Source organism: Tauraco erythrolophus, chromosome 1 (assembly GCF_009769465.1).
Source record: "Tauraco erythrolophus isolate bTauEry1 chromosome 1, bTauEry1.pri, whole genome shotgun sequence".
NCBI classification, from domain to species: Eukaryota; Metazoa; Chordata; class Aves; order Musophagiformes; family Musophagidae; genus Tauraco; species Tauraco erythrolophus.
The window spans coordinates 755,611-780,525 of NC_141465.1; the positions used below are offsets into that span (position 1 = coordinate 755,611).

At 44.7% G+C, this 24,915-nt stretch overlaps 1 protein-coding gene across 1 annotated transcript in view; it reads right to left on the minus strand.

Moving 5' to 3' along the window:
- WARS2 (tryptophanyl tRNA synthetase 2, mitochondrial) overlaps positions 1-24,915 on the minus strand; it is a 41,724-nt gene that overhangs the window by 16,699 nt on the left and 110 nt on the right. Inside the window, exons 2-3 of the mRNA XM_086622588.1 lie at positions 1,752-2,009; positions 1,303-1,356 (exon numbers count right to left, since the gene is read on the minus strand). Of these exons, the coding sequence (XP_086478714.1) occupies positions 1,303-1,356; positions 1,752-2,009 (312 nt within the window). The remainder of the gene's footprint in view (positions 1-1,302; positions 1,357-1,751; positions 2,010-24,915) is intronic.

A 24,915-nucleotide genomic window follows, 5' to 3' on the forward strand; every position in this document is an offset into this window, starting at 1 on the left:
GTCAGGCACGAGTTCCCTTTTTAAAAAAGGAGTTTATGTTTCCCCTTTTCCAGTCGGTGAGAACTTCACTGGACTGCCAAGACTTCTCAAATAGGATGGATAGTGGCTTAGCAACTCCATCTGCCAGTTCCCTCAGGACTCAAAGATGCATCTCATCAGGTCCCATGGACTTGTGCACCTTCAGGTTCCTTAGATCATTTCGAACCCCATCTTCTCCTACTTGATGAAACGCAGCATTGTTTTGCTTGTGCGGAATCCATTAACAGACTGGTTAACTTGTAAGTTAACCAAGTGTTAACTTACTTTGATACCTGTTAGTTCATGTTCTTCAGTGGATAAAATAGTTGTTCCCTATCTATTTCCTCCATTTCACTAGCAGTTTTATAAACCTTTATTTTATTCCTCTCTAACCATAACCAGCAAAGCATCTCTCTTCTAGGCTGAAGAGCCCCCTCTGTGTATCCAGTCACTGATCCTCTACTGTAAGTAACTGAATTGTTCAGTTGCTTGAAAACAAGAAGAAAAACCAAAACTCCAAACTGGTTTTTACTGCATCACTGGCTTGTAACTCAGCTTGAGATTATTCCAGTTAATGTCAGCCTCGATGTGAATGAAGTTAAGTCAGAATAGAGCCAAACTAAAACACAAGCTGGTAACTTGCTTAAAAAGATAAACAGATTTGAACAAAGCATAAATTAATGTAAACATATCTCCACTAGAATTCTGAGCTAATCTATTTAGATTGTTTTTTTAATACAGAGAAAAAATGAAGCAGGAAGAGTATCTGTCTTCATCATTTCAATATCCACCAGGGATATGGAGATATGATTGCCATTTGCAGTCTGACAACCACAGGAAACTGCCTGTAAAGAGTCATGTTCAAAGGAAAAACGTAACAGTATGATTTCATCTCACACTGATAAAATTCAGACCCCGTGCACATCACCTTCGCAGTTCTGTTGCAAGTTGGACATCTGGTTAAGGATGTCTCCACAAGAACAGAAGCTCTGACACATTTGGCTCTGTGGGAAATCAGAGAAGTTGGCCGGTTTAGAGTCAGTAACAAAGTTTATCAGGCAAGAAACTAAGCTGTGTTCCAGGAAAATGCAGCATGCAATAGACTAAGCTGACATATGCCAAGTAGGAAGGTAAGCCCAGTAACCCCTGGGGTGGTCAAGAGAAGAAGCACATATTTCACATATAAATTATCAGATCAGGTGGGAAAAGGTGCACACGAAAAGGAGGTTGTAGCAAAGAGAAGACGGAACTCCTTAGTGATTAGGATGGAACTGATGCACTTACCATGACAACCCGCTCTTGGAGAGGCTGTGCAGCTGGCAGATTAAGTGGTAAGTACTGACACAAAACCATAGAAACATGTTCTACTTGCCTTTAGGGCTGCACAGACTGTTTATGCATTTATGAGGCTACCTTCTGCAGCTAAAGCGAGACTTACAGAGCTAAATGGATGCTCTCCTAACAGGTCTTTTCAGTATTTTACTCGTAACGTGCACGAGCTCCTAGTTCTGCGTGGGAAATGTAAAACGTACTTATCCCTAAATGGACTCCTCAATCATGACTTCAGCCACTGCAAAACAGCAAGAGGTAAGTTTGAAACCCCACATTACTAACATTTCCTAGGACCGCCGACACGAAGACGGAAAAGGGGTTCAGAACTGCTATGCTTACTCATTAACATGTCTGAAAAGCCACTTCATAAGAAACAAACCTAACGTAACAGGAGCACTAACCAGCGACTGTCGGAACAGGCAACACTTCTTTGGGTCAATGCCGCAGGCGAGGATGGCAGCGGTGGTGTCCAGGATGTTCCGGCGCAGGACGGCTGGCTCCTTGGGCACGGTGAGCGAGTGCATGTCCATAATGCTGTAGAGCACTGAGCTGCCCTCTTCCTGCAGATTCACCCAGTTCTGGATGGCTCCGAGGTAGTTACCCAGATGAGGCGTCCCAGTTGGCTGAATACCAGAGAAAATCCGATCCACCACCGTATTCTGTTACAAAGCATTGGTAAAATTAACACATGCTTTTATATTTTCTTTTATATTTTTTTTATATTCTTTTATCTTTTCAAGTTATCAATAAAGCCCCACTTATGCCTGTTACTTCTCTCCTCTCCTTAGTTGTATTAATGTATAAATTACCTCAGAATTGGCTAAAAATCTTGCAGTAAGTCAGTCAAAATATTCTATCCTACTGCAGCGAGACTGACCACTAGTATAATTTGTCAGAGTCTAAATGCAAACAAACATAGCTGTGAACAAGATCAGTGAAAAGCAGATCTCAGCAACCAAGTGGCAGGGTCTTTCATCCTTTTTTGTGTCAAAGCTGTACGTTTCTCTTTAGTACATTATCCACTCTGATACAGAAACTTAGGATCACAGCAAAGAGAAATTAAAACCTTTTTGTTGTAAACATATGCAATATTCAAGCAAATTGCCATCTTAACTCCCAGGAACACTGAAGCCTTATTTTTCTAGCTGCAAAGAACATTTTGAGTGGTTCCTGAAAGAAACCTAGTCCTTGACCGAAAGGTCAAAGAATCACAAAAGGGATTATGGAAGTTTTGAAACTACCCATCTTTGCAGCAGCAGAGTTTCTAAAAGGGCTCTGTAAAGAAACCCTGCTATAGCTCAAGATCACACCTGGAATTCTGTGGATGCACCAGTACCAGCAAAATGTCAACGTCTGAAAAGAGTTCACAGAGAAGCAGCAAAAAATGATTAAGAAGCTGAGGTTGCGGGCAAAGATTAAAAAGCTTAAAACATGTATAGCTTGGCTAGGTGACAGTTACCATCTTGGAAAGTTTGTTTTCCTGCATCCCAGCCCTCCAGCTGACCATTTTCTCAGAGCCCCAAGCTGTCAGCGTATGATCAATTACCTCCCCGACCTTTCCAAAGAATTCCACCATATTCAGAAGTAACTCCGCGATGTTTTACGCGAAAACGCTTGTTCCACGCCAGGCTGGAAGAGCACGCAAGGCTGCTCCACCTCCAAAAGAGGGTCCCACCAAGCCCAGCAGGGAGCCCCAGCCACAAAGCTGCAAACAGCAACCCTCAGGCTGCTGTGCAGCAGGAATATCAACTGCGTTACGCCTCTGGCTGCATGATTTTTTTCCTGCTAAATTTTATAAGCAACATCTCTAACAAGGTAGAGAAAATTTATTTACTGATGTAGTCCATTTTAGTTTCTGTGAATCTCGTACAAATATATGGAGGAGGAAAAGAAACCCCAACCAACTATGAAACCACACAAAATGGCAGCAAAAGTCAACGCCAAGTATCACTAAAAAAAGGACTTCAAACTGACTTCATTCATTTTGACTCAGACTCAAGAAAAATTAATGAGAAAGTGTTTCCAAGTGGAATGGGACTTTTTTTTTTCTTTTTTTTTTAACATGATCTATAGTTCAGAAAAGCCTAGCCTCTTTCCTTCAAAATTTGTTGAAAAATTCTCTTTGGTTTCGGAGCAGGTCTGTTTTTCAGATCAAGACAACTTTCTTCTCCAACACTTAAGTGTTTGGGCTGACAGGTAAGAGCAGGTTTGCACTAGCAGCCATGCTAGTTTCTCCTGCTCACATACATGCCTACACATTTAAGTCCAGGTGGTAACCCCCTTACTCCATCCCAAATACCTTCTTGATTTCCGGGTATATTCTTGACTCAGTTTCACAATGCTTTTGGAGAACCTCCAGCACAGGAGCTGTAAGATAGTCACTGCAACAAAAAGCACACCATTTCCTCCAACAGCAGTTCTAACCTCCAGTTCTGGTGCTCCAGTCCTTGACCACCCACGTCTCTTTTCTCTGTTGCACAAGAACGGAATTATACTGCTCAATCCCTTGTTTGCCATTTGATCCCTTGTTTTTCTAGGAGCCTACATCAGGGCATTCATCACCACTCGCAGAAGCCCCTTACCTCCCACCCAGCTACTACCTGGCTCAAGGACTGCAGCCAGCGTTTTGTCAGCATGGAAAAGGGCCAGGTGCTCACCTACAGAAGGAGGCACACAGAATCTCAACATACATACATTAAATGATCATAGAATCATAGAATCATAGAATGGTTAGGGCTGGAAGGGACCTTCAAAGGTCATCTAGTCCAACCCCCCTGCAAGGAACAGGGATATCTCCAACTAGATCAGGTTGCTCAGGGCCTCGTCCAACCTGGCCTTGAATGTCCCCAGGGATGGAGCATCCACCACCTCTCTGGGCAACCTCTTCCAGTGTTCTAAAACTCTCATGGTAAAAAAATTTTTCCTAATATCCAATCTGAATCTACCTCCCTCTATTTTAAAACCATTACCCCTTGTCCTATCACAACAGACCCTCCTGAACAGCCTCTCCCCATCTTTCTTGTAGGCCCCCTTGAGGTACTGGAAGACCGCTAGAAGGTCACCCCGGAGCCTCCTCTTCTCCAGGCTGAACAGCCCCAACTCTTTCAGCCTGTCCTCATAGGAAAGGTGCTCCAGCCCTCTTATCATCTTCGTGGCCCTCCTCTGGACCCTCTCCAACTGGTCCATGTCCTTCTTATGTTGGGGGCTCCAGAACTGGACACAGTACTCCAGGTGAGGTCTCACAAGGGCAGAGTAGAGGAGGAGAATCACCTCTCTCGACCTGCTGGCCACGCTCCTCTTGATGCAGCCCAGGTATGGATGATGTCTTGTGGAATGATGTCTTGTGGAAACTCGGGATTCACTGGGCCTCAGAGCTGTGCTCTCGTAAGGGCACAGGGCAGTTGCTAGGCAATGCCACCGGTACCTCACAGGCATCGCATCTGTCTTTTGCTTCCCGTGTTCCTGCTCTTCATCAAGAGAATAAGAGCTCTGGAATAAAACAAGGCTATAAATAGATGATCACTAAGATGGTGTTCTGCCCCTACAGCGATCCCAGAACAGCTGGTTGTTTGTCAGAGCACGTTTCCTCTTCTCATCTCCCTGTCTCCCCTCACTCAGTTCAACTCCTGATGCTCCTTCCCACAATTATTTCTCCCCACGGTGCTGCCTGCTTTCCACTGCCCATTTATGTGCCTGTTTAACCACGCTCTTCTGCACAGGCTATAGCTTCTTCTAGCCCTACTCTCCATTTTCTTATCAGATAATTTAATCCTTCCCATGTTCCTGTATTCTTTTCTTCCTCGGCTTGTGCTTCCCCACCCTCCGCCTCCCAGAAGAGCTCTTGCATGGTATTCCAAGATGGTAAGAAGGCACAGAGTATGCCTACCACCTGGTAAGGAAGCTATTACTGCCTTTACTCCCCTGACTTCATAAAATATGTTTCCTACCTGCACTGTTAAAACAGCTAAGAAACTTTGTGATCTAGAAATCCACTACGGATATGCATCAAATAAAGTATGGTAGGACGACCATGTTAAAAGATGTGCAGAAACTGGCACATCTTTCAACTGCAGTCTAGGCAAAATTATGTCCCCTAATTTGAGAATCATACACTCAAATAGATGGTACAAATGCAACAGAAATGTTTAAGTACATAACTTGAGAACATTTTTCACCAAGAAAAAACAAGACACCAGTTTTTCAACATACACCATGCATTCAAACTCTGTACTAACTCCCAATATCTGAAGGGTGACAATGAGCTAATTAAAGACAGGTTTATTGTACATAAGTCAGCACCTGGTGACACACTACCTGGTAGAAAAAAAACACCCAAGTTTATGTAAAATGGACACAGTTTCACATAAAGGGACAAGAAAGTTCTCTGCCTATCCAGAAAAGAGCATACCTGTGAAAGCAAGCACAGCATCTTTAACGGTGCTTGCACATTCAAACGGTAAACAACCACATATAAAAGGATTGTTCAGCATATGGGCAATAAATATCAAGTCCAACACGAGAAACAAACAGTAGCAGTATTATTCCGAGTCTAAGCTCAGCAATGGCTTAGCCTAAGCATGGAATTTGCAGAAACAAGGAAATCCAATAATGAAAACTGAGCTAGACTGGATTTGGGTAAAGCACTAGCAAACCCATTACAAAGAACAAACCCACAGAGGCTCCCAGCTGAGGGACCAGTCGACCAAGAGCCTTTCATCTTTAACTCCTTTGATGCCATTTAACAACATAAAGCACGAGATGTCGCAGCAAATAGGGTGGTATGAAATATTCCATTGTGTTAGCAGAAGTCTATATTAAAAAAAAGCCCACACAAAACACCCTTAAACGAATCTTGGATTTCTAGCACTGAAAATATACAGAGAACATTGCTCCTTTGGAGGGAGTTTATGTTCCCTGTTTGTTCATTCCCTGAGAAGCAGCGGGCAGCATAGCAGCGTGGCAGGGGAGTTCTGCTTGGTACCATGAAATCATGGGGCTGGAATGCACTTCAATGGAGCTGTTAGGTCAGGGGATGGGAGCTGTGTGCTCGAAAGGACTGCAGTTGGAAAAGGATGAAAACAAAAGGAGTGAAGACTTCCCAACGGAGCAGAGTGAAAGCCACAAGACATGCAGCTCCAGCCCACAGGCACTCACTCATTCAGACATCTGTAGTAAGCACAGTGTGAGCCCGCTGTTCGTATGTTTAACTCTGTGTGGTGTGTGCACCTACACCAGTAGTGCGGCGTGTTCACCTCCACTCCTGTTCAGAGTGTGCTATCTGACGGATGTTTTAACATCTACTAGTTGTTTTCCCTCGATAAGACTTCTGCATGGCAATTCCAGACACCACAGTGCATTTCTCAGCAGCATTTCTAAACGAAGCTTGGCCCAAACCCCATTGAGATTCAGGTGTCCTCTTACCCAAACTCCTTGTTCATGATGAGATGCTGCTCCTTATACTGAAGAACCATCAACATCCAAATGCTCTCAAAGAATCAGGAATAAATGTTATAGAATGGTTTGGGTTGGAAGGGACCTCAAAGATCATCCAGTTCCAATCCCCTGCCATGGGCAGGGACACCCTCCACTACACCAGGTTGCCCAAAGCCTCATCCAACCTGGCCTGGAACACTTCCAGGGATGGGGTGTCCCAGAGCAGGATGGCTAAAGTCTGGCCCAGACACCCCGCAGTATGGCCGCATCCATTTTCAATGCAAAGGAGTATACTGGAAAAGAGGATAGCTTCCAAAATCCAATGCTGCTCTCTTGGACCCAAGCAGAGCTTTTCTCGTACACTACACCTGTAGTAAGGAAAGCTATGGTTGCCAAGGCCTCAATTCAGTAGTCAAAACCACACTCATTCCCTGCTCATGAGACAAACGTGCCAGAACCAGAGAAACACACCAAAGTTGCTAGAGTTAAGGAAATCCAACCTGCGTGTCTCCTCAAGACCATCACAAACAGCCGTCTTTTTAAAAGAAAGAAGGTGCTAACAAGCATGCTCGTCTAATCGAAAGAATTTTAAGAAAGAAAGGATATTAGTAAAATCAACTCGATGCTGTTCAGTTATATAGGGAAATGTATGTGTAATGCTCAGCTTTCCCATGTTATTACTGACATGGGCAGACTGACTTGAACATCACTGAAACTTACGGTTTTGAAGACCTCCAAACCTTTAAAAGAAACATGCAAACCACCTAAAATTTATACTCACAACAATCTACCAAAGCAAAAATTCTTCTAAGAGAGGACTCACAAAAAAACCAGCAGATACCTTAAATTGAGGTTTTTTACCTTTAGTGGACCAAACTGTTATCACACACTAAGCGTGGTCAGCCGTTCTAGATCAGAAAGCAACACCTTTCACTATTTATAGGAAACCTGGAGAAGGAGGACAATCAGTTTTAGGGGTTGAAGTGTTCATCTCAGAAAGCAGACACAGGACTCCCTTGTCTGTTGAAGAGCACACAGAGAAGCTTCCAAGCTCTTCCACAACCCAGCAGCACTGAACCTTAAAAGCAGCTATGCAGTTCTTCAGATGCTGGTAGCTGTACATCTTGCATTTCCAATTGTGTTTAAAGGCTTTTTGCAACCTCCAGAGTAGGATGCCATATGCTCCTTAAACCATTTGCAGCTGTAGAAAAAGTTTCAAAACAAAATTTCTCTAATTTCATGCCATGACTTCCAGCCGACTCAAATTGACTTGGTTAATGCCCTCTAATTTAGACATCTATACAATCTGAGTATATACTAATCTGATATATTGGTATCTAAACAACACAACAGCTACAAGACATCTTTAAAAAAAGCTAAGGATCCATAAAGGCAAAATATTTACAAGCTTAAAAACTGAAATTAAAATATTAATAGTTACTTTAGAAAAACCTGTGAAAACGTGTCTTTCTTAAAAAGTAAACATTAGAGAGTCTGGAAAGTAAGAGTTGAAGATTCCTTTAAAAACAAGAAAGGAAGTGTACAGCTAACCATACCTAGAATTGTTTTTCCAAACCAAAAATCAAGCAGAAAGCAAAAGACAATCCTATTGCTTAAAGCATTTCATTGTATCACTGACCATAAAGTTACAGGGCTCCTTCCACGAGCTCAGCACCACATGTGCAACGTTTAAAATGGTAAGTCTCCCTTTGTTTATTAGTATAAGAAGCCACCTCTGCCTCCTTTAAAATTATAGGAAGTTACTTTTAAGATTTTTAAGACTTCACCAGGAAGATTTTTTGTTGTTTTTAAATCGATAAGTCCCAGGCAAACTCAAGCACTAAACTCATCATACTGAAACACAAACCATGGATACAAAACCACAGCTGTTTAGAGAGGTGAGCAGTGATTTGGGAAGCCTCAAACTGCGTTCGTTCAAAAGAAGAAACCAATTTCAAGTCTCTGAAAGTGCTGAGAATCCACACCGAAAGGATCCATGCAGACCAAAACATCCCATGCCAGCAGCAAATTCTTCGTACCTCGACTATACCTCTCATGTTTAGCTTTGAATTCTGTGAGGGCTGAATTCACCTGGTGAGTACGTGGATTTGCTTCTCAAATACGCAGTAAAATCAGTCACAATACAGTTCCTCCACTTCACAAAGGAGTCACACAAGTAAAATCAAGTGAAAGTATTCACAGGACTTAAGCTTTTGGAGTCTCTCTTCTTTCAAACTCCACATAAATCTTGCCATCACACCCCTGAAATGACAGCAGATACACTTTAATTCGAAGGCAACCTTATGCCTTATAAACACTTTCATCTCTTTGTGGGTTTTAAAACCAGAAAAAGTTAGCATCCAGCCAAGGAGGTGGGAGAAAGCCGCCACTAGATGGGCAGTTCTCAGGTCTGCAGAGGAAAACACTGATACAATTCCATAAAAGTGTACAGAAAAGTTAAGAGTCTGGTTTAGACCACAAGATGAGGATGCTAATCCTGCCCTAGAAGCACCCAGGCAGTACAGCTCAGCATCTCAACCTGCCCAGCGACGAGGAAGATGGACACTTAGATTTTCAGAACCCCACTAGCCAGATATAGAGGTACCAAAATCAACTCCCGAAGAGGCTTTTGCTAATTTTGTTCTTTGAGTAGCTCAAGGTAAGGACAAGGCTCCAGACTAACTAATTTCTTTAGACTGTGTTCAAAAAGAACTAACAGATGGGAGACAGGCTTACGCCTCTATCCGTAATGTATCTAAGAAATACTTTCATCTTTACATTAAATAACGACTTGTTCACAAGCTCACTTTTGGGCTGAAACACAAGCAAGAGATTTCAGACCCCCCAAAAAAAACGCCGTTAGAGAAAACTATGACATTATTACAAGAGCAGCAGCACAACAGCAGCTGCAGCAGGAATCCCCCCCGCAACCCACCGCGGCGTTTTAACAGCTATTTAGTCGGGGCAGGACAGGTGAAGAGCCGAGCGAGATCCGCAGCACCGGAGCTAATTCCAAACACAGGTGGTGGGCACGACGGAGGGAGCAGGAAGCCGACAGGAGAATCACCGCTGACATCTGCGACAGGCCAGATTGATGGCTTCCCTCTACAGTTCTCCCCAGCGTGGCAGCAGGCGGGGGGGCGAGGGGAAGGGACGGAGAAGCTGCCGTGCCGGCGACATAACGCGGCGCGCAGCCTGCGCAGCACCAGCGCTGATTGATGGGGCTGGAACGGCTCAGGAAACAGCCAAGGACCCGTCACAGGCTCTGCTCCCTCTTGCTAGAATCCTACCCGTGGCCCTTCGTTTAGCCCTAGTCGTCCCAAACTGCAGCAAGTCCAAATTTGCCAGAGGAAAGGAAAATGGGACAGTCAAAGGGAAGAAAGACCAGTGTTAAGCAAACACAGCCAGGAGTAAAACACACTAATTAGAAAATTTGAAACTTCGAACACGAGGATCCTAACGACAGCGATCAAAAAGGGAAGGAAAAACAAAAAAAAAAAACTTGCCTCGACCTCAGAGACAAAAGAAATTCTTTGGCTGACAAAGCCCTCAACTACTGCATCTTTTGCATCTATGATTTTTTTTTATTTCCCTCATTAATACTTTGCAAATTCAAAGCCCTCGTTGCTAAAATTATATACTCGTCTGTTAATATGGACTTGGCAAAACCTGTCTTCGGGCAGCTATTAAGCAGCAAACTGAAGGGAAACCAGATGAGTCAGATTTTACTAGCTAAAGCATAAATTTTAAAGCCTAATTGGGACAACTTAAGTGTTAATGTTATTAGAGATAGGAAAAAAAAATGAAGGAAAAGGGAAACTTCGAAGCAGTCCATGTACTACAGACTTTGCTTCATTTATTGCTTTTTAAGCAATTACTTCTCTTTAAAATATGTTCACCTTGATCTGGTAATTCATCAAATTCATCTGGTACAAATGATATTTTATCGTGCTTAATTCTTAAAATTAGGGATTAAAGAGCTAACATTAAATTAGAAGGCAACTTATTTAGACCAGAGCAAGTTTTCAGATAAATAGCTTCTGAGAAAGGATTAACTTGCTGCTCAGAAACGGAACTAAATTAAGATTTAAACAGCACTGCCCGGTACCCCTTTCTTGAACGTCACATGCATTTATATTTAAACTTAAGTAAGATTTTAATATTTATATTTAAAATGAGAAACACATTTAGAGGAGGAACATTTACAGCACGTACTAACTGCACCCTATAAATTTAACCCAGCCTTCTAGGACCAGCAGAAGAATCCAGCACAACTGTTTTTGGGTTAGGCTGCCCTCTCACGCTGCCTCGTTAAGGACTAAGCAAATTAATGTGGCGCTGCATCCCGCAGATGCTCTCATTCGCCTTCACGAGCTCCTCGTGCCACTCTCCGTGCCAGGGGCAGCGTACTGGCAGACGCACGGGTTCTCTGCAGCAGGTCGCCGCAGCTCGCGTGGCCACGCGTCTCGGGAGGCAACTCCAGACCCAGGGCAGCCACGGACCCTTCCCTCCTGCACGGGAGTGGGATGCATCGCTGGCTGAGGGGCTGGCGAGCAGCCTACAAAACAGAAGGGCTGGTTCAAACACCCCGCGGATGCCCTGGGGCGAGCGGAGGTGGTAACACGACCGAGCGGGAAGCATCACGCGCAGTGGGTGAAGGAGCCAGGCACTGGGTCTGCACGCAGCCAACGCGGTCACCGACCCTACTCTAAACCATCACGTCTTCCTTAGCAAGGACACAGCCCCATAGTCTTGTTTTCCTCTGTGCTGTGCTCCCACCTGGCAGGACAGCACGCCATGGCATCTGCTCAGGGCTGAGGCATAGCCAAAGAGGCGCAGTCACCGAGCAAGCCCAACGTGGAGCTTGCTGGCACACGGGCTACTTCTGCACCCCCTGGTTTTCAAGGACATACACAGAACTGCAGCTGATGGTTTCAAATGGTCCAAGACAGGAAGCAGCCTACCAGCCTTAACCGTGCGTCAACTGCTCTCAAACCATTTACTTCCATTTTTTTAAGCTAAGAAATAGAGCTTCTCCAACCAAACTTCCTAACTGCAGACGTTAACCGCAGGCCCAGACTCAGCGAAAGCGTAAAGGACTCAGCAACACCATGTTCTTGCAACTGCCACACGAGTAAGGTGCCAAGAGACGACCCAAATCCGTGCCTCGCTGACAGGAGGCTGCAGCGAGAGCTGAGTGTGCTGGACCCATCAGCAGGAACGTCTGGGCCCGCCGGCCAAGACGTGAAGGCCAGACCAGTTTGGTACGTGCTGCTTCTAAATCCATTAGGTGATGCACACGATGCTCAAAGTGGAAAATCTGATAGTTGACATTGAGTAGGCACTGCTTGGAGAGAGCGACCCAAGGGAAAAGGAGAGGGAGCAGAGGGTTACTACGGAGAGCTTATTACACTGTGGGGAACACCTCTAAGACACAAATCCATAGAAAAACTAGTTTACTGTTCATGGAACTACGTGGCTGAAGCAGCACCAATCAAACAACTAAAATCTGAGGGCGCAGATGCCTTCTGGAAACAGCTCCTTGAAGCACCCACCAGGTCTGCCTTCCTGGTGATCCGGCTGCAGCCCCGAGGGCTGGCGGAGCGCGCACCGGCACAGCAGCAGCGGGCCAGGGAACAAGCGCAGGACCTCCTGCTCCACTCTGGGACTCCACTGAAATGGAGTTACGCTGTATCAGTCAGCTGAACTTTGGAAAAATACAAGAATAAATAAAGAACTTAGAAGGAATTACAGGTAAGAACAGCAGACAGCAGTATTCTCAAGAACTAGTGATGTCAGATCACTCTAATAACCTTCTATATAGCACAAGAGATGCTAGAATGCAGAACTACTAAAGGTTATATCTTGATTTTCATTAACTTAAAAAATGATATCAGTTTCTCATAAGCTAGAGAAATAGCACCTAGAACGTAATATATGCTGCAGGTGGAACTGGACAGAAAAAAACCAAAATGGCACTTATTGATGGCTTACGGGGGTTGTGGGAAGATATACCAAATACAGTTTTACAGGTTTTTTTCTTGGGTCCAGTATTATTTAATGTTTTAATATCTTCATTAGTAATCTGGATGATGAAATAAAGAGCGTTCATTAAATCTGCAGATGACACAAAGGTGGAAGGACGATAAGGGCTCAAAACGATATTGACGAAGCGAAGAAATGGTCTGAGCAAACAGGATGCTATTTACCAGGCAAAAGTACACGGATCTGTACAGAAAGGACTACTCAACTGCACCGACACAGGAAGGAGAACAGCAGTCCAGGATCTGGGGTCTGGAACATTTCAGAAGGGGAGTGTGAATCCGTACCATGCTGCTGCAAAACCATCACTTTTATGAAATACAGCAAAAGCTGCACAGGAATATAGGAATAGCATTAAAATCCAGAAGACACAAACCAATTTACTCATCCTGCTCAGGATGAGGATGGCCTCAAGCTGGGGCACTGGAGCATGTTTCAGGTCCTGCAGCCATAGAAGTATCATCAAGTCCAACGAGAGACCTCAGAAATAAGACTATGGAGCAAAGCCTGGAAGAACTGAGGTTTAGTCCAGTGAAAGGAAGACGTGGAGGGACAGAGTCTTAAACACACCTTAAATATGTAGTCTTCTACATACGACTTTTGGGACCATAGTTAATAGGGGAAGAAACAATGAGCTGAAGTTGCAGTAAGAAAATTTCAGACCAGATGTAAAGAAAACTTTCCAACTGTAAAAAAAAACATTTCAGAAGAGTGCTTAGTGACGTTCTCTATTAAAAAAAAAAAATAGAAGATGTGTTGATAAAGATGCAGAGGCAACTAATTTTTATTTTGGGCCAGGAGAAGCACCAGCTCACCTCTAGTTGGGTCTCTTCTGGTCCTCTGAGCCTATGATCTCACACAGGCATGACTGAGGTCAAAGCACGATGACCAAAGAGGATGAAGAGAAATTCAGAGTTCCATTTAGACAGGCCGGATCTGACGGCGTTTCAAGAGTGAAGTCCTTCTATCTGCATTTCATAAAATTTAAGAACTGAGGCCTTTTCACAGGTGGCAGCTGAGCACTGACATGTTTTAAAAAACCATTCCGTGTTGTCAAGAGATGTGACAAGGGGTTAACATTTCCTACCTGTAAGCTGGTACATACCTGCACTCAAAGCCTACGCCGCTTCAGCAGAATGCAACTGGCAGCAACAAGAGAAGAATTAGCATCATTTTGCTCCACAACACAGGTGTTACTGTCAAAACGTAACGAAAAGTACATCGTATTCCTAAATTACCAATGTAGGTTATTTGAAATACGAAATGTTGATCTGCTTTTCAGTGAATAGATGAAACCATCTTAAATACCGAAAACACCACAAAGTTAGAGAAAACAAAACAAAAAGCTAAAGAATGCCCCCATAACCGAACACTTCTGTCGTGGTTTTAGGCTGATCCAGCAACTAAAACTCACACAGTCTCTCCTTCTCCAATAAAGTAGAGAGGAGAGAAAAAAAAAAAAAAAAAACCAAAAGGACTGAGGGTTGAGGCAAGAACAGAGGGAGCACCCACCAACCATGGTCCTGGGCAAAACAGGCAGCGCTTTTCTCAAAGCAAAACAGTTTATTAATGATTACTTAGAAGGACAAAGGGAAATAAAAACCGATTACTTGAGAGGACAGAAAGAAACAAAACCAGATCTTAAAACCGACACCTTCCCCCCCCCACCTTCCTTTTCCTCCCGGCTCTACCTCCTCCCCCCGGCAGCACAGGGGGCAGGGACTGGGGGGGTGCAGGTCAGTTCATTCCGTGCTGTTACTGCTGCTTCTTTCTTAAAGGAGAAGGAGTCCTTACACCCTTTTCCCCTGCTCCAATGGATCCCCTACCCACGAGGAAAAATCCACAAATTTCTCCAACGTGAGTCCAGCCCACTGGAAACAATCCTTCCCCACAGATTGCTCCGGTGTGGCTTTACCACAGTCTCGGGTACTTAGGGAGCTGTAGCCACTCGCTCCGGCGTGGGTCGTCACGCAGACTCCAGATGCCTCTCTGCCTTGTCGTGCCCCCAACACGACCATCCTCAGGCTCAGGCATCTCCTCCCCACGGGCTGCGAGTGGGTCGCTGCTCCACCGAGGCCGTCCTGGTTGCAGGGGGGCCGCCTGCCATCTCACCACCAGCCGTAGGGGAAACTCGGCTCCGGCACCTCCTCCCGCTCCATCCTCACTGACCTGCTGTCGATGCGGCTGTTTCTCTCAGATCTCAGTCCTCTCCAGGTGAACTCAGCCCAGTGGGCACCCCGGGAGTGGGGTGCCCCCGAGTTCCCCAGCTGGCTCCGCCGCCGCCATTCTCCGTGGGCGGCGCCGGCCCGACGCAGGCAGCTGCCCGGCCGGGAGCCAGGGAGCGGGGGCAGTGCCCTCCTCCCTTCTCTGGTCGATCCTGGGCGAAGCACCTTTTCCGGTTCCCTTGTCCTGACTTAAATAGGGCAATTCGCAGAGGCGCCCTATTGGCTCAACCCCGAGGGGGATGGCAGTCTGATCTGGTGGCCAGAACTAAGCCTAACCCGGATCCAAAACCGGGGAGGTCGCAGGGAGCAAAATCCCTCTCCTGCCACCAGAACCACCCCCCCCCCTCCACATCAAACCATGACAACTTCCCTCCCAGAGAAAGTAGAGAAGTTTTATGTTTTTGATCACAGTGGTATCCAAATTGCTTAAAAACATCTGATCACTCTCGCTCCTTCTCTGACCTCTAGCTGAAAGAGTTTATTCTATTTTTTCTATATTTTGTTCAAGTGAGGAGTCTGTCGGCTACCACGACTGCCCTACAGGACATAAACAAAGACCACTGACTTACATGTAGAGGGATGTTTTTTAAAAAATATTTTTTGTTTGGAATTACTACGTTTCTTCAGAATATTGTCCCAGAAACTCAAAGAGTAGTTCATTTCCTCTCCATTATGTTATTTGGCAATTTCCTGTAGTAAGGAAAAGTTGGCTTCATTTCACATGGGGCCAAAATTAACACAGCTGTTCGAAAACTTTCACCTTGTGGTCACTGCCTGAAATTCATCTTAGGTGAAAAGCAAAGTTTTAAAACCACCCGATGGCTGTTGAGAGGCCTTAGGAGGTGGGAACCTCAGTAAATTCCCTAATGGTGCACACATGCACAGAGAAAATGCTCCAGCTGGTCCTCCTTGTCTATGCTGAAGAGAATTCTATCAGTTTAAATATTTTAGACATAATAATCATACTTGTATCAGGGACTCCTACTGAATTTTACAAACTTTTCCTGAAGACAGACAACACTCAAAGATTACATTTAAACTGGTTTTATCAGTGCAGGCTGGTCCTGAAATCACCGGGCTAGGCTGTTTCCACAGAAAGGACAAACGATGGACAAGGAACGGATGAGGGGCATGCAGATAGAGGTGCATTTGTGCTCAGGTCTTGCCCTCCAGGAATCACAGAATCACAGAATGTCAGGGATTGGAAGGGACCTCAAAGGATCATCTAGTCCAATCCTCCTGCTGGAGCAGAAGATGTAGCCAAGGCATGTTCCTGAGTCCAGGAGCACAGCAGCTCATCTGGATGCCCTGTATGAGATATAAGCACCGACCCTAAAAAGCAAACGGTCAGTAGAAGCTGTATTCTCTTCCTAAGGAATTCAATGTGAGGTTGAGTTGAAGACAGGATCATTGTAGTGTCTGTATTTCCACTGAACAAACAGACTGAATTTACAACTGATGATTTTTTCTGTATACAGAGCAAAGCCTTTGCTTACAGGAGAGGAAGATCTTGTAGGACTGACATCTAATGTGCATCAGCACCTTCGGTCACTGGCATAGTAACAAGCTGCCTAAAAAAGTTTGCCCCTTGGTCGCTAACATCTAAGGAACATTAAAAAAAAAAAAGGCAATACAGGTAAGGATTTGCAGCTGTACAATTCAGGGTTACCATGCTTGAGACCTAAAGCACGTAGAAGTTTCCAGAACATGGCCTGTGAGACTAGAACGGCCACCCACGTCACGGCAAGCTGTAGTCACACACCCCGAGCCCAGAAACTTCAGATGAAACGTTCTCTGGTTCGTGTGTGGCACTCACTGCTCCGGTTTAGGGATGAGATGGCTCTTGCTAACTCACCTGTGTTCTCCAAACTGGCCCGCAGGAAACCAGGCAAATATTAACTCCCAGTTTGGATGCACCCTTGGAGTGCATCGGTGTAAAAGCAGCTGACTGTTTGCACTGCAGGCATCCCAGAGATGTGTGATGCTCAATTTTTCTTTGAGTGCTGGCAAGTATTCTACTAGAGACTTACAATCAATGTTGTATGGCCAACTGTAAAAGTGTCCCTCTGGCAGGTGTGGCAGCACCTTTGGCTCTTCTGACCAGGCTTAATGCTTGATGAACATGCAAAGTGCTGACATCGCTTTAAGTCTGCAAAGATCTCATATGTGGATATCTTTCAGAAAAAAAAAACACAAAAACACCACAAAAAAACAATGGAAGTGTTTGAAGAGCAGAAGGTGCACTCATTCTTGGTGGCAGCAACCACATGGGCTAATTTGTTGCCAGCAGAGATGCAAAACGAGATTCAGTCAGGAATTCAGAGGGCTGGACCCCTCATTCCCTTTACATAAGAAACAAAGAGGCTTTGAAATGTTTGAAACTGTTTTGTTCTTCCACGCAAAAGGAAAGCACCCTATGGATGCCTATTAAGTAAAGTCTTTCCACATCTTGGCACGTATGTGATTGCAAGAAAAATATTTGCAAATGGATAACCCAATTCAAGTCAAAGTCAAAGACCACCTTTGAAAGAAACTTTGATGTGGCTATAAAAAAGATTATTATTTAGGAAGGAGAGCATAACGTGGTTCTGTCATCAAAAGTTTGTACCTCCCCGTATTTCTTGCTGTTGTTAATGTAACAAGCAATGCTGTTAAGCAGAAAAGTGAATGCCCATGGATCCTAGGATTAAGGCAGAATCCCTGAAAAGAACTGTTTCTGCTGTTGGACAAGCTCGAAAGAGGCCATTTAGCAATCTTGCTGCAGAAGGACAGGGATATTAGAGCATCTACAAGTGTGAAAGCAAGTGACAGAAATAGCTGCTGTGTGAATCTTTGGTGAGACCATCAGGAAGCCTGGAAAACATGGAAATGTTGCTATATCTTTTCCAAGGCACAGCTAACATGGCAGATTCCAAAGTCAGAACTATGCACCTGGCAAAAGGAAAAAAGATGATGGCGAGCCCAGGCAGCTGTGAAGATGCTGGCAATTCAATTTTTTTGAATGCTGGCCAACAACCTTCCAAATGAGATTAATAGTTCGGCAGCCAGATGGAGAGGTGGCCACTCTGAAGACCAAGGTATAATATTTGATTGTCACTGAGTGTGCGTGACCAGAAACGACAGAGATGGCATTCAAAGCCACAGACCCCCCACCTATCAGGGTGGGAGTGCAAATACAATTTCACCTCACTTTAGCTCCTGAATCCTTCTGGGAAGAGTTATACAGGAGCTCTGAGCCTTGAAAATGGAAACTCAGCACCACCCAACCCTGAGATTATATAAATATCGACACCCACCTAAGTGAGTGAACTGGATGGGGTTACCCCACTTTGAAATATCACCAAGAAGCACCTAATTCACCTCCTGCTGTGTACTGTAAGGCTCCAAACCCCACATCTACAAACAAGGTAATCTAAACAAAGAGAAGCTCCTGGTCCGTACAGTTATGAAAGTGCCACCTAAATAGAACTGAAGGACAGCAGGGTTTTATCTGCTTGGTTATGAGGATAACATCAGCATCCTGGTAGTAGTTCATAACATGACCTATGTGCAACGCCGTGAAAACTGAGGAAACCTCCAACACCAAACCTACAACAGTAATTCTTCACTTGGATACTGTGCAAACATCATGGAAGCAATCGGGTGAACTTCCCCTTTCCATTACTTCTGCCCGCCCCAGGAAGTGGAAGTAAACCTTAGCATAATTCAAAGAACTCGAAGTTAAAAGTAAAAGCAGACTTCTTATTTCTGGTAGCAATCATCACGTTTCAGCACAAGAATGATGGAAATGAAAAAGTAAGTATATACACGTCATTGTATACTTGTCTGTGTGTGTGTACACACTTATACAGATATATATCGATTTCCTCTCCCTCACAGTGAGAACTTCAGTGCACTCTCAAGGTGGGCATCTCCAGGGGGAAAAATGAATTTAATCCACTGTACCCAGTGGATGCAGATCTGCCTGATACAACAGAAAATCATAAAATCTGCTACATGATTTGTCTGAGTTGGGAACTCCAAGAATGGTATTGTTACAGCCAAGGGCTCAAATAACCAAAACGAAAACGATTTCAATTCACTATGTACGAGCTCAGCAGAGCTCAAAAAATACATGATCTACAGTGACTTAACTGACTTAATGTTTAGGGGTTTTCTTCACTTCAACTTCTCATCCTACTGTACGTAATTTGAGTCAACTCCACGAAATGTTTGTTCGTCTAACCCGAGAGTCCCAGCAAAAACCACAACTTGTGTCATGGAAAAAGTAATTGTTGAACGTCTAGAATAGCACTTGCTGTATTAGTAAATGGAAATTGTATCTGCCAATGAAAGAGCATCAAAAGGAGACCCCCAGTCTGCGGTTGAGAGACAGAGGTGACCCACTACAGACTGCATAATTCACAATATGGTTGTCCAACATAGGCTCCGGAGAAATTCACGCAAAACTTCAGCATCCAGGACTGCCAGAGTAGCATCTTTCATTAAACTCACTGTACAAAAACAAGTTAATGAACCCAGAAGTGTCTCAAGAGAAAAAACAGGCTCAGCCAGGAGACTGAAAGCGAGGGCCAGCGGGGGAAAGAATGGTGGGACTCTACCCAAGACGCCAGAATAAAGGGCTGTTTCCTGCTAAAACAATCTACGTTTGCCAGACTTTATTGTTAGAACTCCATTATGGAAATGAATAGGACACGTTCGTGCCTCAAAGATCCTTCATTTCTGTCTACAATGGCCAAAATCCACTAGAGACAAGGCACGGAGCGAGGCAGATGAGGAGAAGTCTCTCTACAACTGGAAGGTCTAAAAGATCTGTGTGGAAATCCGAGTTCTCTCAAACCCCGTGAAGACCCAAGAAATGGAAAGTTAGTAGGCAGTGAGAATACACTTCAGCTCTGAAAAAGACACACAAGCTAATGGTTTCATCCTGGCCTGGAGAACACTTCCAACGTTTTATCCGAAAGATAAGCCAGTTTCTCTAGAGGATTAAACATGACTGACTTAGTGATTAAAATAAAAAGAAATGAGTCATTAGGAAGGACTCCTGGGGAGGAGACACTAGAGGTTTAATGCAAAGGCTGGAATATGTGGCTGAATCCAGCTGGTTTCAGGAGTTGGTAGTTGATACTTTTAGTATCTGTGCCCAACAATAACAGTCAAAAAAAAAAAAGTTCGAATTCAGGAAAACAGGAAATTAAAAAAAAAAAAAAAAGTACCAATTTCCACACGTGAATCCACATAGAGGCTGCTTGTATTCGGAAAGCGTTTCTCGAGTCACTTAAACCTTTCCTAAAGGTCCTGTAGGTTACAACACACTGAACGACTCCATACTGGGCACCAGCAAACAGCACGGGTCTTTGCTGGCTAACTGGTCTCTGCGTTTTTCTCAAGCACTTTGCAGCCTCCAGCTTCCACGCTCTCTGGGGTAAAGCGATGCTCCACCGGCGACTGTCCCGACCATAAATCCAAGGCAGGCACCTGAAAACCTGTCTGCTCTCCCATCCATCCGGGTGCCCAATGGAACTCGGAGGTTCTGGAGCCCAGTTCACAGCTCGTGACCCGCACTGGGGCCTCGTTTCGCTGACAGCTAACGAAGTGACCGCTATGCGACAGGTACGAACGCAAGGTGGGAACACAGACGCCCTGAGCAACCTGATCTAGTTGGAGATATCCCTGTTCCTTGCAGGGGGGCTGGACTAGATGACCTTTGAAGGTCCCTTCCAGCCCTAACCATTCTATGAGTCTATGATTCTATGACGCTTTCACACTGCTTGCATTTCACTCGTAACACAGCTGAACGACACTAAAAACCCAGCTCCTTCTAGTTTTAACTACAACCCTTGAAATCCTTAAGGATTAGGACCTGGTAATTTCAGTTACTTCCTTTCTGCGGAACCCATATGGTAACAATAGCTAAACATTTTCAAGATTAAATTTGCAATCTGGGAAAAAGCATTTTAATGGTCTCCTCCAAAACAACCCTTCAATTTTTACCTAACTGCCCTTTTCACAGCCATCTTCACTAAAAAATATGAAACGACCAGCCATTAACATGACTAGCTGTAACAATGGAGTGACCAGGTGGCCTGAACACAGACAGAACAATACTTCCCCACGAAATGAGTCAAACCTCATCAGAGCCAACCAGTCTGACGTTCTCTTCTTAAAGTACTGAGAACATTGGCCAGAATCATTGTGGTTCTCAGAGGCCAAGCAAAGTACCAGAAGACCAAAAAAGGACAAATGTCATTCCTGTCTCCAAAAATACAGGAAAAGAGGGGCAGTCTGGGAGGCAGTCTGCTTAGCATCAATTCCCAGTGAACAAAAAGCATCTTTTGCAATTCCCTAGAAGATAACTAGAGGAAAACAACAGCAAACATGGATTTGTTAAGAGCAAGGGACGCCAGATCAGTCTCACTTTGGCCTCGAGACCCATTAGGCTGTGGCAGTGGAGGAAGATGCTGTAAAAACATCTTGATTTGAGCACCACCTTTGCTCACACGCTGCAAAGCAAGCGAGAGAAACGACCCACGGGGATCCATCCTGGGGCATTATTTCAGATATTAACTCAAAGAAAGGGGAACATTCCTAAATGAGCTGCTAAGATTACCAACGTGTCAGCTAAGACCCCTCGAAGGTCTTGTACTTGCAGTGGTCCTGATGAAACATTGACCAGAGATATTTTCTGTGCAGCACTCACCAAGAGGTAGAATGAAGGTCTGAACTGGAGAAATGAACTGGCTGGGATTTGACCACTGGCCACTTCTGATCTCGAACAGTTTGGGCTTTGCAGCAGCAAGACTACAGAGAGATTATCAATATCAGAGATTATCAGATACTGATGTCACAACTAATCCACAAAATTCACTGCCTGACACACCGTGAGGCCTGATTTAGTAAGATTTAAGATACAACTGAACACTTTCATTGACAGCAACAACTTCTGGAGCTTTGCTGACAGGACTAAACCTAATTCACGTTTTATCAGCTCACACACCAACAGCTGACTCACCTTAGATTAAATTTTCCTACTAGCAGGTTATGCCACAGCTGGATTTCTCAGAATTTTATCAGTAATTCCCTGGAGTATCTGTTAGTTGCCAGTTTTAAGAGTGTCTTATCAAAGAAACAGACTCAATGAAATGACTTTCTATAACTCTGGCTTAGAGACCACTGAAAAACAGTAAGGAATCTGAAAATAAGCTCTTAAAAGTCAAGATACCCAAAACACAATTAATCTCTCCTACTAAATGTTACTTTCTTCTTAACCACATATTCTAGTTGTGTACTAGAAATACGTACAAGAAAAAATACAGAGGAACTTTTCCACACACAGCATGATAAATCCAGCACGATGAACCGTGTGCTGCAGTGAAACAAAGCTGAAATCACAGAAATCACGTCTTCTAACAACCATGACTGCATTATCAAACGCTTAAACATCAAACCATAAGGGTGCCAATAAATATATACTGCTCAAGCTTGAAGACAAACACATTTCCAGCTTGAAATCTGAATACTCCTTACTAGCACGCAGCAAATACACGATAGTTGAGCAACTCTGAAGTCCAGTCTGGCAACAGGAACAGCATAAATTAGGAAGTCAGGTTTTTTTCTTCAATTCTTTTAAAGAAGCACTGAAGCACAACTTCGATTCCAGTGCAATTCTTTCCAGATAGACATAAGAAGGCACTTAAAGTGAGAGAGGAAAGCGACAAGAGCCCACGGCATATCAGACTTGCAAATTTAAAATCAGAGAAGCAACTTAAATTACTGCTGTTATTTGGGGACGGGCGGTATGAAGTTACATAACCAACACTAACTTCGGGCTTCTCGTTTTCCAAATTAACTTTTAAAGACTAATAGGAAGGAAGCACATTCTCAGACCTATCCCATCTGAAGGACATCAGGTCACAGTGACCAGGGACAAAGCACCTGATAAGTAATCTTGACCTGGCGGGCAACTCAGAGGTGGCAAAGAAGTTCATGTCAGAGAGAATATTGAGATTTAAGAGAGCCAGGTTCACTCAGAGCCAATTTCTCTATTACACAAGATAAAAGAGAATCCTTTGCTAGAGGAATGAATGAAGCAGGGCAGGGTACCTGCTACCATACTGAACAAATCCCAAAAAGCCACCCCGAGGAGCTGGAAAGACAAGCGTGTACAAACCCTTTCAATTATTTTCAAGGAACTTTGCAGCTCGTGTTCTAAAGAGTGGTTTGAGACGTCTTTGCGAGACAGGCATGTTGTTTGCTTTGGCAAACACATTATGGAGACAGACACAAATTTTCAGTGTTAAAAGCCCAGGAAGCTTTAGGTGGACGTTAAGTGAAACAAAATCAAAGCACCTAAAGGAATGGAAACACCCAGCAAGCTTATTGAGTATGCCACGTCAAGACTCTTTAGGTCTTCTGTATGGTTAAAATTCAAAGTAGTTTTATACACAAATGAACTCTGAAACAAAAAACACAAGCGGAAACCTTGCATCTGCCTCATAATAACACCTAGTAGGAAGCATACAGTTACTAAGTAAAATATCCGTCATGAAAGCTTCACATGGAGTAACAAGTTCTCCCTCTCACCTAAGTAACTGAAACATGCCTTCATTTCTTCAATTTAACCTTTGAAATTCTAGTTCTGAATCACAAAAATTCCTGCAGCTCGTAGTTTACCCAGACTCACCACTACGTACGCCAACTTTTTGGGTGCTAGTGTGCGCTTCAGCTTGAAATTCCCGGAATAACAACTCTGTGGTTGAGGGTAACAGGCAGAATCCAGTCGCTGCAAGGTCAGGGACAGCACGGGTCATGCCAAGAAAGTGAAAGCCACCTCTGATTGTCTGCTTACCCTATTCCTCCCTGCAAGCCACACGAGACACATCCCTCCTGGCACCCATTCCGGGTAAGGTGTTCCATTACAGAAACACACCGTGCCATTCAGGATTCGGATGATATACCAACGTGAGCATGATTTTCACGAAAAAGCCACTTGTCCAGCTAAGGGAGGCAGCCATTCACTAAAACAACGCACCGTTAGTATCGTTGCCATCAGACTGTTCTAACAAATAACTCTTCCGCTCGTTTTAAAAGCACGACTGCAAGCTGCACGAAGATTTAGACTGGCAAGGCAGATCATTTCTGGACAGAAAACTTTTCCAAGCAGGTTGCCACAAGCACGGACTCGCTGCACGTGTGCGTGCTCCTCCCTGGCCCGGCTCGGAGCATCCTCCCAGTGCAGCCAACAGTGCCTTTATTCCAATTTTGTGACAGAACGGCGGGGGGAAGGCCAGTTCCTGTTCCTCATCACGAAAATCTCGAGCGCATTAAGCAAATTAATTAAGCCCCATCCCTGGAAGTGTTTCAGGCCAGGCTGGATGAGGCTTTGGGCAACCTGCTGTAGTGGAAGGTGTCCCTGCCCATGGCAGGGGGGTTGGAACTGGATGGTCTTTGAGGTCCCGTCCAACCCCAACCATTCCATGATTCCATGATTCTAAATTAAAGCACTACGACACGCAGTGCCGCGGCAGGGCCGACACCTGCGCGCGTTTTGTTTGTCTTGTTTTTTTTTCCAGGGGTTCGAATCCGGTAGGGACATCGGAAACGGGAGGATAACGCTCCGTAAAAAAACGTAACGCTGAAAACACGGATAACGTCCAGATAACCGAGCACCGCGCACCGACCGGCGCGGCACCGAACGCCGTGTGCCCCGCGGAGCAAACGCTCCTTCCGCCGGGGACGGCCGGTGGGAGAAGGACGAGGCGGCGACAACGGCGCGACCGACGCGGGACCGACACCGTCCCGGTCCCCCCCCGCGCATGCGCCGAGCCGCCCCGCCGCGCCGGGGGCGGGTTACCGGCTGCGCCGG